This window comes from Myxine glutinosa, chromosome 3, assembly GCF_964187855.1.
Source record: "Myxine glutinosa chromosome 3, kmMyxGlut1.1, whole genome shotgun sequence".
Lineage (NCBI taxonomy): Eukaryota > Metazoa > Chordata > Myxini > Myxiniformes > Myxinidae > Myxine > Myxine glutinosa.
Window position 1 is genome coordinate 2,213,198 of NC_136263.1, and position 15,413 is coordinate 2,228,610.

At 45.9% G+C, this 15,413-nt stretch overlaps 1 protein-coding gene across 4 annotated transcripts in view; it reads right to left on the minus strand.

The window, feature by feature from the left end:
* Positions 1–15,413, minus strand: part of ZRANB1 (zinc finger RANBP2-type containing 1) — a 102,291-nt gene that overhangs the window by 36,841 nt on the left and 50,037 nt on the right. For all 4 annotated transcript variants that reach the window (XR_010983791.2, XR_010983792.2, XM_068111358.2 and 1 more), the window contains exons 4-5: positions 2,989–3,142; positions 2,642–2,713 (exon numbers count right to left, since the gene is read on the minus strand). Coding sequence is in view for 2 of the 4 variants with exons in the window: in XM_068111358.2 (XP_067967459.1) it covers positions 2,642–2,713; positions 2,989–3,142 (226 nt within the window). In the remaining 2 variants the exon portion in view is untranslated. The remainder of the gene's footprint in view (positions 1–2,641; positions 2,714–2,988; positions 3,143–15,413) is intronic.

The following is a 15,413-nucleotide window of genomic DNA, read 5'->3' on the forward strand; positions in this document are numbered from 1 at the left end:
GCTGTCTTTCCCTCGCGGTCCCCCTGTCTTTCCCCCTGTCTGCTGTCTCCCTCGCGGTCCCCCTGTGCTGTCTTTCCCTCGCGGTCCCTCTGTGCTGTCTTTCCCTCGCGGTCCCTCTGTGCTGTCATTCCCTCGCGGTCCCACTGTGCTGTCTTTCCCTCGCGGTCCCACTGTGCTGTCTTTCCCTCGCGGTCCCCCTGTGCTGTCTTTCCCTTGCGGTCCCTCTGTGCTGTCTTTCCTTCGCGGTCCCTCTGTGCTGTCTTTCCCTCGCGGTCCCTCTGTGCTGTCTTTCCCTCGCGGTCCCTCTGTGCTGTCTTTCCCTCGTGGTCCCTCTGTGCTGTCTTTCCCTCACGGTCCCCCTGTGCTGTCTTTCCCTCGTGGTCCCCCTGCGGTCCCTCTGTGCTGTCTTTCCCTCGCGGTCCCTCTGTGCTGTCTTTCCCTCGTGGTCCCTCTGTGCTGTCTTTCCCTCGCGGTCCCCCTGTGCTGTCTTTCCCTCGCGGTCCCCCTGTGCTGTCTTTCCCTCGCAGTCCCCCTGTACTGTCTTTCCCTCGCGGTTGTCAGCTCTTTCACGAGCCTCGATTCAGTATAATATATATATATATATATATATATATATATATATATATATATATATATATATATATATATATATATATATATATATATATATATATATATATATATATATATATATATATATATATATATATATATATATATACACACACACAGGCATGGCCAAAAATATTGGCACCCTTGCACTTTTTTCAAATAATGCACCATTTATTCCAGAAAATTGTTGAAAAAAAAAATCAAGAATCTCTGCTCACCTTGTCCCTTTCATTCCTCTTTTCTCCCGCCTCCGGAACAAACTCCCACATTCTCTTCAATTCCACTCCCCCCTCCAGGTCTTCAGAACAGCTTTTCACCATCATCTCACATCTCCCCTCATCCAAAACATTCATCTTTTCTACCACTGTTAATCCACCCAAAATTCACCTCCTTCAAATTCCCCGTTTTCTTTCCTGAAATCCCCTGTAGTGCCCATCTTGTTTATCCCGTGTACCCTACCCTAGCCCTCTCTTTTCCACAAATATCCCGATGTCCCTGGTTCCTGCTGTTGTTGTGTTTCCCTATCTCCCCCCCCTCTTGTCTCCTGCTCCCTTTATTATATGTTCGATGTGTTAGATCTTATACGAGCCTCCACCAAGTATCCTAAAAAAACAACAGGTTGCCATTCCCAAATCTCTGCAGTCACAAACAGAGTCGAACTGTGAAATGATGAAAATCGAAGCTATTTGGTAAATTCTCTTGCTTTCTGGTTTGCAGATCAGAAAGCTTTTAGATTCGTTCCCCCCAGTTGATAAATCGGGCACACAGTTGGCATTTCCGTAGAGCAGTTTCACATCTAGAGAACGGTGAAGGAAATACACACCTATACCTCTAGCAGTTCTTGGCTCATTCTAAAACAGCAAGTTCAAAACATCCACTAGTTAAATGCACAATATACTTCTTTGTCATTTCCGACGATACTCATCATCCTCATTATGGGAAATCAGAAAAAAGATCGTTTTGAAAAGGGGAAGAAGAAAAGGCATTGAAGGCCGATCATCAAAGAACAAGGAACCTTGGAATAAAAGTTTGGAGAACATTGAAAAGGGGAAACCTTACTGAGGTGCTGACCTTCATACGGGTCTCGAAAAAGTGTGAAAGGTCTTTCAGGTGGTTTTGTTCCAGCAGATAAGGAAATACAAACAAGACTCAAGTTTGAAGCTCGTTTGATTCCAAAGCAAGAATTACAATTCCCTAATGCAAAGAACTGCAAAGAAACACAAAGTTTGATTAGGAATCAATTCCTCTTGGAAAAGGTCACATTTCTTTGAATGAATAATAGTTCCTGATAAAGGTGGTTTAACGAGCAAGCTGAGAAAACAAAATGCCAGGTACGTATCACGGACTAATATCGGACAACTTTGACGGGACGACGACTCTTGATATGTTCCTCGGTTTGACAAGTCCCTGGAATGTTTGTAAACATTCTCTGCTTTGGTGAGAAAATGAAAAAAAAATGAAAAAAACTTTCTTCATTTACTTTAAAAAATTCAAAACACTTTCCACTTAAAGTGTGCTTCCCTCAGCTTTGGATAGCAGGCTGATCCTTCAATGGTCAGACTTTCATTAACACCCACAATCGTTACGCTCATCTCAACGATGGCAAAGCAAGTCTCCAATCCAGGAACCAAAAAAAATACACTTTGCCCACAGAGTTGTCATCAAACTCATGACATCATCTGGGGTTTGAGGAACTCTCGAATAGCATTTCAATGATTAATCCATGCAGGCAAAGTCTTCTGAGCATTAAACACCGATGTGAAACCAACATGCATGTTTCCGCACACATCTATTCTAAAGTATGACAAAATCATTGACCAAATTTAATTCATTCAAAACCACAAATGAAAAAAAATGACTAAGATTCATGCCATAATGGAGCCTTTCCATTGGAGCATATGATGAAGCTGGGCGGGTCGTTAGTGAAGCTCGAGAACCAAAGTTAGTGAAGCTTGGAACGCTCCATCCACGTAACGAGCCTTCATGCATTCTTAAGTACGAGGCATGACGCAACAAAACATGCGCTCACCTTTCTGAACATCCCTGTCCAAAAGCTCATCATAAAGTTTTTCTTGCACCGCTGGAGGTAAATCCTCGATCTCTGCAAAGGAACAGGAGGGGGTGGGCATCAATGGGCAGAGGAACAGGATTGTCATCATCATCACAACGGTTTCAACACCCACAGAGTAATGCTTACAGGGAAGCTCGAGCAGAGGTTACTTTGGAGGCTTCCTCTGGCTTGCCTTCCTCAAGATCAACAGGTACAAGCAAAAAAAAGACCCAAAATAAATTGACACAGGAAAGACGAATGGTGGGAAGAATCATGAGGGCTACTCGACACTCCAGAAATTAAAATGATTGGACAAGAAGCAGTACCTGCTGGGAGAGTGAAGGTGACAAACTCGGCCATGAAGTAACAGGGGAAGTCCCCTTTGCGCTGTTGTAAGGAAGCAGCAATTTCACGACGGATTAGCTCCGTGAGTTCTGGGCAAACAAACGCCGGGATGCACTTCACCACGTGCTGGGAAACCTGTGGTACACACGTGACGTTTTCAATCTACGAAGAAAATATAACGCACCACAAACAAGACTGGATCCCTCATGTTCATGGAACGCACCACAAACAACACTGGATCCCTCATGTTCATGGAATGCACCACAAACAAGACTGGATCCCTCATGTTCATGGAACGCACCACAAACAACACTGGATCCCTCATTTTCATGGAAAGCACCACAAACAACACTGGATCCCTCATGTTCATGTAATGCACCACAAACAACACTGGATCCCTCATGTTCATGGAAAGCACCACAAACAAGACTGGATCCCTCATGTTCATGGAACGCACCACAAATAACACTGGATCCTTCATGTTCATGGAACACACCACAAAAAACACTGGATCCCTCATGTTCATGGAATGCACCACAAACAACACTGGATCCCTCATGTTCATGGAATGCACCACAAACAACAATGGATCTCTCATGTTCATGGAATGCACCACAACCAAGGCTGGATCCCTCATGTTCATGGCATGCACCACAAACAACACTGGATCCCTCATGTTCATGGAATGCACCACAAACAACACTGGATCTCTCATGTTCATGGAATGCACCACAAACAAGACTGGATCCCTCATGTTATGGAATGCACCACAAACAACACTGGATCTCTCATGTTCATGGAATGCACCACGCACAACACTGGATCCCTCATGTTCATGGAACGCACGACAAACAAGACTGGATCCCTCATGTTCATGGAATGCACCACAAACAACACTGGATCTCTCATGTTCATGGAATGCACCACAAACAAGACTGGATCCCTCATGTTCATGGAATGCACCACAAACAAGATCATGATCATCCCTCATGTTCATGTAATGCACCACAAACAACACTGGATCTCTCATGTTCATGGAATGCACCACGAACAACACTGGATCCCTCATGTTCATGGAACGCACTGTTACGGATTCGTCACTTCCGTTGTTGTGGTTTTCATCCACTGTGAACATTTTTGGTTCCATGTACTATTATTGTTGTCGTTTAAGTGAAATAGAGATTACTGTTTTCAAAAGGTAAAAAAAGTTAGTGTTTTAAAAGAAACCGGAAACCGGATCGGGAACCGGACGAAGAAGACGAGGAAGAGGAAGAGAAAAAAGAGGCGGAGCGAGTGAGCTCGGAGAAGGAGCCAAGATGCTTGGAGGTTTGGAGCAAACGCTGGCGAACGGGAGACACTAGCGAACTTTGGGGTTTCCTGGGAAAGGGATTCCTGCGACAGAGTTGTTATCGCTGTGACAGATAAACCTGCGTGACAGGTTTTGCGGTTGATTCCGAAGAGAATCATTGGAGTGCCGTTACGTCTCGAGAACGGACCGTTGGCCATTTTGCCTCGCGCTTGATTTCGCATCGCTCCAGGTTTTTCACCTCGCTTCAACCATTTCACCGCATCCAGACGTTAACCTGGTGTGTGTATGTGTGTAACGTGGATTTTGAGTGTGAATTTGCGGTTCGCCGATTGGGAGCCATTGAACGTCCATACCCGAAGGTGTGATTTCCCAGCCGCCTCTTGAGGACACTTTTACCCATCTTTGGCAGTGCGACTGTCAACCGAGCGGGATTCTGGTCTCGATACAACATCGTTCTGATGATCACTGGAGCATGGATCGACTTTGGCTTGAAGCCGGGACAGAGACATTGGGAATGTTATTTTCGCTCACTTGGAGCACAGTGAGTTATATTGTACGAAACTGATGGTACCATCATAGGAATGATATATTGGTTGTACAATTGATTAATATTGTTATTGTACTGTTATTCTTGTGTGACCTTAATACAATATTGTTTGTTGGTAGCAATTGGTGTGGTTTCACCATTGATCTTTGACATACAGAATAACACATCTTTCTGCCGTGACTCCTCTCGGGGCTCGGAGGTACACCGTGACTGGGGTTTGGGGAGGAGCACGTAACAGAAATTGGGGGCCTCGTCCGGGATAGAAGTCCCTAACATTCCCAAAATTCCCAAATTTGGAATTTTTTAACATTCCCAAAATTCCCAAATTTGGATTTTTTTAACATTCCCAAAATTCCCAAATTTGGAATTTTCTAACATTCCCAAATTTTTCAAAAATTGGATTTTTTTTTGTGTGAAGGTTAACAGGTGCTAACTGATAGTCACCATGGTGTTTGACGCAGAAAAGTTTGCGGCGTCCGCTAATGAAGCACAGTTCCAGGAGTTAAAAAGATCGGAACTCATGATATTGGTCAAATATTTTAACTTGGAGGTCCGAGTTAATATGAAGAAAGCAGAGATGCAGACATTGGTGGTGGAGTCTTTAGTGGAACAAGGAACATGGGAAGAGGTAGCCTTGGATTGATTACCAGAGGAAAAAGGAAATGTGGAGCTCCGGAAAATGGCGATGCAACTGCAGAGCCAGGAAAGGTTAGAGGAAAGAAGAGCAGTAAAGGAGAGCTGAAGAAGAAAGAAGAGCAGAGGAAAGAGCCGAGAAAAGGAGAGCTGAAAAGGAAAGAGTAGAACAGGAACGAGAACTCGAGGAGAGAAGAGCAGAGGAAAGAGCAGAGGAAAGGAGAGCCGAAAGGGAGTTAAAGGAACGTGACATGGAGTATCAGAAGGAACTTAAACTCAAGGAGTTGGAATTACTGGGAGAACTGAGAGAAGTAGTATCCATGCCGGCTAGTTCGACAACTAGTGAGAACTCTTGGGATGTTGGTAGGCATGTGAGGCTGGTTCCACCCTTCAATGAAAAGGAGGTAGCTTGGCAAGTAGTAGCCAAGTTCTTTTTACATTTTGAGAAAGTGGCTCAAATGCTAAAATGGCCTTTTTGGGTCCTGGACTATGTTAGTACAAAGTGTTCTGGTGGGTAAAGCTCAAGATATATTTTCGGCTTAACCGATTGACCAATGTGCAGATTATGAGATAGTGAAGAAAGCCATTCTCAAAGCCTATGAATTGGTCCCTGAAGCTTACCGGCAAAAATCAGGAATGCCAGGAAGAGGGAGAGTGAGACCCATGTGGAGTTTGCCAGAATGAAGGAAACCATGTTTGATAGGTGGTGTGACTCAAAGGAGATTGGGAAAGACTTCAACCTGTGAGGACAATTGATATTGGTGAAGGAATTCAAACAGTGTGTCCACGTGGACATTAAAGTACATCTGGATGAAAAGAAAGTACCAGAGTTGTATGAGGCAGCAACTGTGGCAGATGACGATGCTTTGACACAGGATGGGGTTCCACAAACCTAACTTCTCGCCTCGAGTTAGCCAGGGGAGTTATGGTAAATCAGGTTCGGAGAACAGATTTTCATGGAGGTGACCTAGAGAGGACTATGGGGACAAATCTGATACGGCAACTTTTAGGGATCAGAAGACTGCAGTTCCAAGACCTACCTATCTTACAGGGAGCCCGAGGCAGACCACGAGTTTTTCCTCCGGGCCGACTTGCGCTTTTTTTTGCAAGAAACCTGGGCATTTGATGTCCTAATGTTACGCCCTGAAAAGGAAAAATCAGGAGCGGAGTTAGACTAGTGCAACTCCGAATGCATTGGCCAATGCGAGAAATCGTCCTTGGAGGACAGTGCCTTGTGAAGGTTCCCATGCCAAAGTTACGGCATCACAGAACGACCTTGTTCAAGAGGGTTACAAACCTTTTATTTCAGAGGGGTTTGTGTCACTGCATGGAGACTTAACGAACCAGAGACCTGTGAGGGTATTGAGGGACACAGGATCACATCAATCTTTGATGCTAGAAGGCATTTTGCCATTGTCAGAGAAGACGGCAACTGGTGTTAGTGTTCTTTTACAGGGGGTTGTTGGCTATGTTAAAGCTCCTCTTCATGTCATCCATTTAGAGTCTGAGTTGGTGTCAGGACCGGTCACTGTGGGGTTACAAGCCACTCTTCCTGGAGAGGGAATCTCTTTTATTATCGGGAATGATTTGGCCGGTGGTCGAGTTTCTGGTAACCCAATGTTGGTTGAAAAGCCCAGTATGGAAAATAACACCGCACAGTTAGAGCAGGAGATTCGGGTATGCTTCCATCCTGTGCAGTGACTCGTGCTATGGGGAGGAATAGAAGCGCTCTGAAGAGAAGGAGAAGGAAGGCGATGTGGATTTGGGTTCCTTTGAGGTATTGGAGGAAAATTCAAAAGAGGAAATGGAGTGTCCGTCGGAGACATCTGGGAACGAGGTTGAACAAACGGTGCTGGTCCGAAAGAGACTTGTTGAAGAACAACATGGAGATTCGGAGTTCCGGAGTTTAATTGGTAAAGCCGTTACAGAGGAAGAGGCTATGAAGATACCTGTTGGTTACTTCATGAAAGGGGAAATACTCATGAGAAAATGGAGACCACCGGAGGTGCCAGCAAACGATGAGTGGAAAGTTCATTACCAAATTGTGGTGCCACCGCCATATCGGAAGGAGATATTGAGTTTGGCGCATGAGACACCTTTGGCCGGGCACCTTGGAGTGAACAAGACATGTGACAGAATATTGGGACATTTTTTCTGGCCAGGATTGCGACGTGATGTGGCGAAGTTCTGTAAATCTTGCCACTCTTGCCAGCTGGTGGGAAAACCTAATCAGAAAGTCCGATCCGCACCTTTAAAACCAATTCCAGCTTTTGAAGAGCCATTCAGACATCTCATTATTGACTGTGTAGGCCCTTTACCTAAAACTAAGGCTGGACATCTGTATTTGCTGACCATCATGTGCACTTCCATAAGGTTCCCAGAGGCAGTGTCTCTTAGAAAAATTACTGTGGCAGTTATTGCGAAGGCCTTGATTAATTTTTTCACTTTGGTTGGCCTACCTAAGGTCATCCAGTCTGATCAGGGTTCCAATTTCATGTCAACACTTTTTCAGCAAGTGGTACACCTGTTGGGAGTGGAGCAAGTAAGATCAAGTACTTACCATCCCGAGAGCCAAGGGGCCTTGGAAAGGTCTCACCAGACATTGAAGAATATGATCAGAACGTATTCTTTTGAATGTGACAAGGATTGGGATGAAGGAATACCCTTATTGTTGTTTGCTACGAGGGAATCTGTTCAGGAGTCATTGGGATTCAGTCCTTTTGAACTTGTGTTTGGACACTCAGTGCGAGGACCGTTGAAATTGGTGAAAGAACAGTGGCTACAGGAGGAGTCACAGTCAACAGTGGTGGAGTATGTGTCAACGGTTAGGCACAAATTGGCAAAGGCTTGTGAAGTTGCAAGAAGAAACTTGAAAGTGACACAGGATAAAATGAAAGTGAGATATGACAAGAAATCTCAGATAAGAAATTTCAGTCCTGAGGACCGAGTGTTAGTGTTGCTTCCTGTTCCAGGTCAGCTACTACAGGCTAGATATTTTGGTCCCTATGCAATCGAAAGGAGGGTTAATTAAACAGATTACGTGGTGACAACTCCCGACCGACGGAAAAATCGGCAGCTGTGTCATGTCAACCGACTGAAGAAATATTATGAGAGGAAGCCTGTGGAGAAAATGGTTCCTGTCTCACCTGTCGTGCCTGGAGTCGGGGTGCAAGAGAATCCAGAGGTTGAGGCCGGTGTGAAGTTTGATAACATTGATGACCAGGCCTGTCCCAGATTGACGAACACAGAAGTGTTGTCATTTAGATGAGAAATTAGGTAATTTGACGAGGGAACAACAAGGACAACTATCCAGCCTAATTTTTGAGTTTGCACATTTGTTCACAGATGTACCTGGTCGTACTGACCTGGTATATCATGATATTGAGGTGGGGGAAGCCACTCCTGTGAAGCAACACCCCTATCGGATGAACCCTGTGAAGATGGAGTATCTTCGGAAGGAGGTTCAGTGTATGTTGGAGAATGACATCATCGAACCAAGCAGCAGTGAATGGAGCTCACCATGTGTGTTGGTTCCAAAACCCGATGGCAGTTTTCGCTGTTGTACGGATTTAAAACGGGTTAATGCAGTGACCAAGACAGACTCATATCCCATCCCAAGGATTGATGACTATTGATAGAATAGGCCCAGCTAAATTTGTAACTAAATTTGACTTGCTGAAAGGGTATTGGCAGATTCCTCTCCTGATAGAGCCAAGGAAATCTCGGCTTTAGTCACACCAAATGGGTTGTATCAGTACAAGGTTCTTCCCTTTGGATTGAAAAACGGGCCTGCTACATTTCAACGGCTGATTAATAAGTTCATTGCAGACCTTGAGGGGGTGGAGGCTTATCTGGATGATGTCATCATCCACACCATGACCATGGAAGATCATATTAAACAAATTCATGCATTTTTCAAGAAACTGACCGAGGCAGGGTTGACCATCAACTTATCTAAGAGTGACTTTGTAAAAGCACAGGTGGTGTTCCTTGGCCATGTAGTAGGTCGGGGTCAGGTGCAACCGGTGACAGCCAAGATAGAAGCCATTGATCGCTTCCAAGTTCCAAAAGGGAAGAAGGAGCTTATGAGATTCTTGGGTATGGCTGGTTGGTACCGGCAGTTCTGCAGGAATTTTTCTGATGTGGTAGCCCCTTTAACGAATTTGCTGAGGAAAGAGACCAAGTTTATTTGGGATGACAAATGTCAAGCTGCCTTTGCTCACGGCAAAGCGATATTAATGAGCTCTCCTGTCCTAGCAGCCCTGGATTTTCATTCATATTCAAGTTGGCCATTGATGCAAGTGATGTGGGGGCTGGGCAGTTCTATTTCAGGAAGATGAGGATGGAGTGGATCACCGGTGTCCTACTATTCCAAAAGGTTTAACAAACACCAGGCAAATTATGCCACCATGGAAAAAGAGACCCATGCTCTCCTGCTAGCGCTTCAGCATTATGAGGTGTATCTAGGAACTACGACCTTTCCTATAAGTCTTCACTGATCACAACCTCTTAACCTTCATTCAAAAAATGAAAAATAAAAACCAGAGGTTGATGAGATGGAGTTTGGCTTTGCAGGAGTTCAACTTGGAAATTGAGCATGTAAAGGGCAGGGACAATGTCGTTGCGGATGCTTTATCCAGAGTGAACTAACTTTGGAAATTCCTGTAGGTTGTTTGGAAGTTTTGTTGCTTTATTTTGGGGAATATTAATTATTGTTGCTCACGTGAATTGACCATTTGGGAGTGAGTTTTACTTTTGTTTGTTAAAAGAGTTTTTGCATGCAAAGAAAGTTTTCACGATGTTCCAACTTTCTTTCTTGAGGGGGGGGTAGTGTTACGGATTCGTCACTTTCCGTTGTTGTGGTTTTCATCCACTGTAACCATTTTTGGTTCCATGTACTATTATTGTTATCGTTTAAGTGAAATAGAGATTACTGTTTTCAAAAGGCAAAAAAAGTTAGTGTTTTAAAAGAAACTGGAAACCGGATTGGGAACCGGACGAAGAAGGCGAGGAAGAGGAAGAGAAAAAAGAGGCGGAGCGAGTGAGGTCGGAGAAGGAGCCGAGCTGCTTGGAGGTTTGGAGCAAACGCTGGCGAACGGGAGTCACCAGCGAACTTTGGGTTTTCCTGAGAAAGGGATTCCTGTGACAGAGTTGTTATCGCTGTGACAGATAAACCTGCGTGACAGGTTTTGCGGTTGATTCCGAAGAGAATCATTGGAGTGCCAGCAAACGGTGGCGAACGGCAGTCACTAGCGAACTTTGGGGTTTCCTGGGAAAGGGATTCCTGTGACAGAGTTGTTATCGCTGTGACAGATAAACCTGCGTGACAGGTTTTGCGGTTGATTCCGAAGAGAATCATTGGAGTGCCGTTACGTCTCGAGAACGGACCGTTGGCCATTGTGCCTCGCGCTTGATTTCACATCGCTCCAGGTTTTTCACCTCGCTTCAACCATTTCACCGCATCCAGACGTTAACCTGGTGTGTGTGCGTAACGTGGCTTTTGAGTGTGAATTTGCGGTTCGCCGATTGGGAGCCATTGAACGTCCATACCCGAAGGTGTGATTTCCCAGCCGCCTCTTGAGGACACTTTTGCCCATCTTTGGCAGTGTGACTGTCAACCGAGCGGGATTCTGGTCTCGATACAACATCGTTCTGACGATCACTGGAGCGTGGATCGACTTTGGCTTGAAGCCAGGACAGAGACATTGGGAATGTTATTTTCGCTCACTTGGAACACAGAGAGTTTTTTGTACGAAACTGATGGTACCATCATAGGAATGATATATTGGTTGTACAATTGATTAATATTGTTATTGTACTGTTATTCTTGTGTGACCTTAATACAATACTTGTTTGTTGGTAACAATTGGTGTGGTTTCACCATTGATCTTTGACATACAGAATAACACATCTTTCTGCCGTGACTCCTCTCGTGGCTCGGAGGTACACCGTGACCGGAGTTTGGGGAGGAGCACGTAACAGCACCACAAACAAGACTGGATCCCTCATGTTCATGGAATGCACCACAAACAAGACTGGATCCCTCATGTTCATGGAATGCACCACAAACAACACTGGATCCCTCATGTTCATGGAATGCACCACAAACAACACTGGATCCCTCATGTTCATGGAATGCACCACAAACAACACTGGATTCCTCATGTTCATGGAATGCACCACAAAGAGGATAGCTAAATGAAAGCGACAGAGCAACCGACAATACAGTTTTGCTGCTCTTGCTGCTCTTGTATCTGCTGGTATTTCTATTCGGCCTGTCCATCTCCTTTGTCTGCCTACTGTCTGCTTGGAAGTCAGCAAGCATCACCCCTGTCCACAAGAAAGGTGTAAAAACTGGTCATCACATTCACAAACCAGGAAGATTACTTAAAATGACTGTACAAGCAAAGTCATGGAATCCATTGCTCCCAATGCCAAGTGCTTCTCGTTTCCAAACAGCCTGATCTCTGACCATCACCATGGATTCCGGTCTCAGTCATTCAACATTGGACGTACTTCTGCTCTTCTCGCGGTAATGGTTGGAGGTCACGACAGTCTCCATGGATATTTAATTTGGCATTCGACACATTCTGCATTCCTGGATTGCTTGCCAAGCTCTGCCTGTTGCTCTGCCAAGCCTGTTGCTCTGCTTGCCAAGCTCTGCCACCCCCAAAACATTCCCCTTCACCCCACCCCCAAAAGCCCCCTCACCTTCAATATCCCATCGCCTCCTCCCCCAATCTCTACCTGTGTCGACCTCAAACATCCAAGGTCTCTGCTCTAATCCGACAGATCTCTCTTTCTATCTCTGTCTATCTCTCTGTGTCCTTTCCTCCTGACAAGGTGGAAAAGTTTCTGTCAACCCTCGACTCTGATTCTGCAACTGGGCCTGACGGCATCAGCCGACGGGTCCCAAAATCCTGTTCTTCCGCTCCTTCACTCCCTCTCTCTGTTCTCTTCACCCTCTCTTTTGCTCAAGGTCATCTGCCATTAGCTTGGAAATCAGCCAACATCACCGCTTTACACAAAAAATGTGCAAAAACAGATCCTTGCAACTACACACCAATCAGCCTGCTCCCAATTATCAGCAAAGTCATGTAATCCATCATTGCTTCGGATATCAAATCTTTCCGCTTCTTCAGTGGCTTGATCTCTGATAAATCAATTTGGTTTCAGACCAGGTCACTCTACTCTGGACATGCTGCTTCTGCTGTCTCAACAATGGATGGAGGTCCTCAATGACAAACAGGAAATTAGAGCTGTCTCCCTTGACATATCACGTGCCTTCGTCTGGCACCCAGCTCTGCTCACCAAAGTCTCCTCCTTTGGTATCCAAGGAAATCCCCACACATGGCTGGCGGACTTCCTCTCTAGTCGTAGTCAACGTGTGGCCCTGAATGGGTTTCTCTCATCTCCTCTTCCTGTTCAGGCTGGAGTTCCCCAAGACAATGTTCTGGGCCCTGTGCTTTTTCTGGTCTTCATCAATGATCTCTCCGACTCTCTTGAAAATCCTCTCCATCTCTTTGCTGATGACTCCACTCTCTGCCGCTCCATTCCTCATCCCTCAGATGGGCAGTCTGCAGCCTCCTCACTCTCTGCAGACCTGGACAAAATCACAGACTGGTCAAACAAGTGGAACATGTCTTTCAATCCTGACAAATCTCACACTCTTTCTATGTTTCTCCGAAAAGACCGACTGGACAACCCTCCCATCCACTTTCTGAATAATCCTCTCTAAAAAGTTCTGTCACTCAAGCTTTTGGGTCTCACGATCTGCCATGATCTTTCCTGGGAAAACCACATTTCAAATCTGGCCTCCAAAGCCAGTCGCCGACTGGGCATCCTCCATCGTGCGAAGTCCTTCCATGGCACACCTGAGCTCCTCACCACATACAAGGCTTTCATCTGCAGCTCAATGGAATACTGCTCTCCCCTCTGGGCTGGTGCTCCTGCCTCACACCTAGCTCGTATTCACGCTGTTGAAACCAAAGCGTTCAGAATCATTGGAATCTCCCGCCATGAAGCTATGTCCGAGGGCCTTTCACATACTTACCGCAGGCAGGTTGGTGGTCTTTCCATCTTCTACCGACTCCTCTCCGGCCTTGCTCCCCCAGCTCTCTCTGGGCTCTGTCCCGAAAATATTCCTACAGGTCGCACAAGATCTGCCTGCAACCCTCTTATGGTTAAACTGCCAAAATCAAGACTCTCTGCTCACCTTCATTCCTTCATTCCTCTTTTCTCCCACCTCTGGAACAAACTCCCTCACTCTCTACAATCCCATTCCTCCCTCCAGGTCTTTAAAACAGCTGTTCACCACCATCTCTTGTCTTCCCCCATCCAAAACCTTGATCTTTTCTACCCCCGCTAATTTCACCCCAAATCCACTTTTTTGAAATACCAACTTCTGATTTGTTTGTGTGATAAATGTTAGTGCTTTCACGAGCCTCGATTCTGTATACAAAAAACAAAAAAACATCTCTCTCTCTCCCACCATAAACAAACGTTTAACCACTCATCCAAACTCTCTCTGTCTGTGTCCCGTCTGTGTCTCCGTCTCCGTCTCCGTCTGTGTCTCCGTCTGTGTCTGTGTCTGTGTCTGTGTCTCCGTCTCCGTCTGTGTCTCCGTCTGTGTCTCCGTCTGTGTCTGTGTCTCCGTCTGTGTCTCCGTCTGTGTCTCCGTCTGTGTCTCCGTCTGTGTCTCCGTCTGTGTCTCCGTCTGTGTCTCCGTCTGTGTCTCCGTCTGTGTCTCCGTCTGTGTCTCCGTCTGTGTCTCCGTCTGTGTCTCCGTCTGTGTCTCCGTCTGTGTCTCCGTCTGTGTCTCCGTCTGTGTCTCCGTCTGTGTCTCCGTCTGTGTCTCCGTCTGTGTCTCCGTCTGTGTCTCCGTCTGTTTCTCTATCTGTATCTCTGTCTCTGTCTGTGTCTGTCTCTCTCTGCCCTTTTCACCCTGTCATTTGATCTCGGTCATCTTCCACTTGCTTGGAAATCTGCCAACATCACTGCATTACATAAAAGCTGCAAAAACAGATTCCCTCAACTACAGACCTATCAGCTAACTTCCAATCACCAGCAAAGTCATGGAATCCATTATCGCAGTTGACATGAAATCTTCCCGGTGTGTACCCCGGTTTAGAATCGGTACACCGTATCCCTGCGTGTTGTAAGAGGCGACTCAAAGGGTTGGCGTCAGGAAGGGAACCATGACAATTACAACTACATATGGTCAGGGTACAGCCCGAAGAACCCCGTGGGGGACCCCACTCCCTCTCGTCAAAACTCAAGGTGGGGAACCCGATCAAAGCAAGGGTGGAAATTGCTCCATTTATGACGACGAAACGTCTGATGCCCCACATGGAGATCGGTTTCTGAGGTTTGGGACATGGAATGTAGGGACAATGACAAGGAGATCAGAAGAAGTGGTGGAAGTATTGGTCAGAAGAAGAGTGGACATATGTTGTGTGCAGGAGACGAGATGGAAGGGAAGTGGTGTGAGAATGGTGATGGGTAGGCAGGGACAGAAATACAAGTTTGTGTGGCAAGGGTGCCCGGAGGGCGTGAATGGTGTCGGTGTCCTGTTTTCTGAGGAGTTTGTAGACAGTGTGGTGAGTGTGACTAGAGTGAGTGATAGGTTGATGATGGTGAAAATGATGATTGGAAAGCTCTTGGTGAACGTCATCTCGGGATATGCTCTGCAGGTTGGTCGGAGCGAGGAAGAGAAGGACAAGTTCTGGTATGCGATAGAGAAGCTGATGGAAAACGTGAAAGATGAGGAAGTTGTTGTGGTAGCAGACCTAAATGGACATGTGGGAAGGAGTATGGACGGTTTTGAGGGAGTTCATGGGAGTTACAGACATGGTGTGAGAAATGGAGAAGGTGAAAGGATTTTGGAGTTTGCTGATGGAGCTGGTTTGTTGATTTGT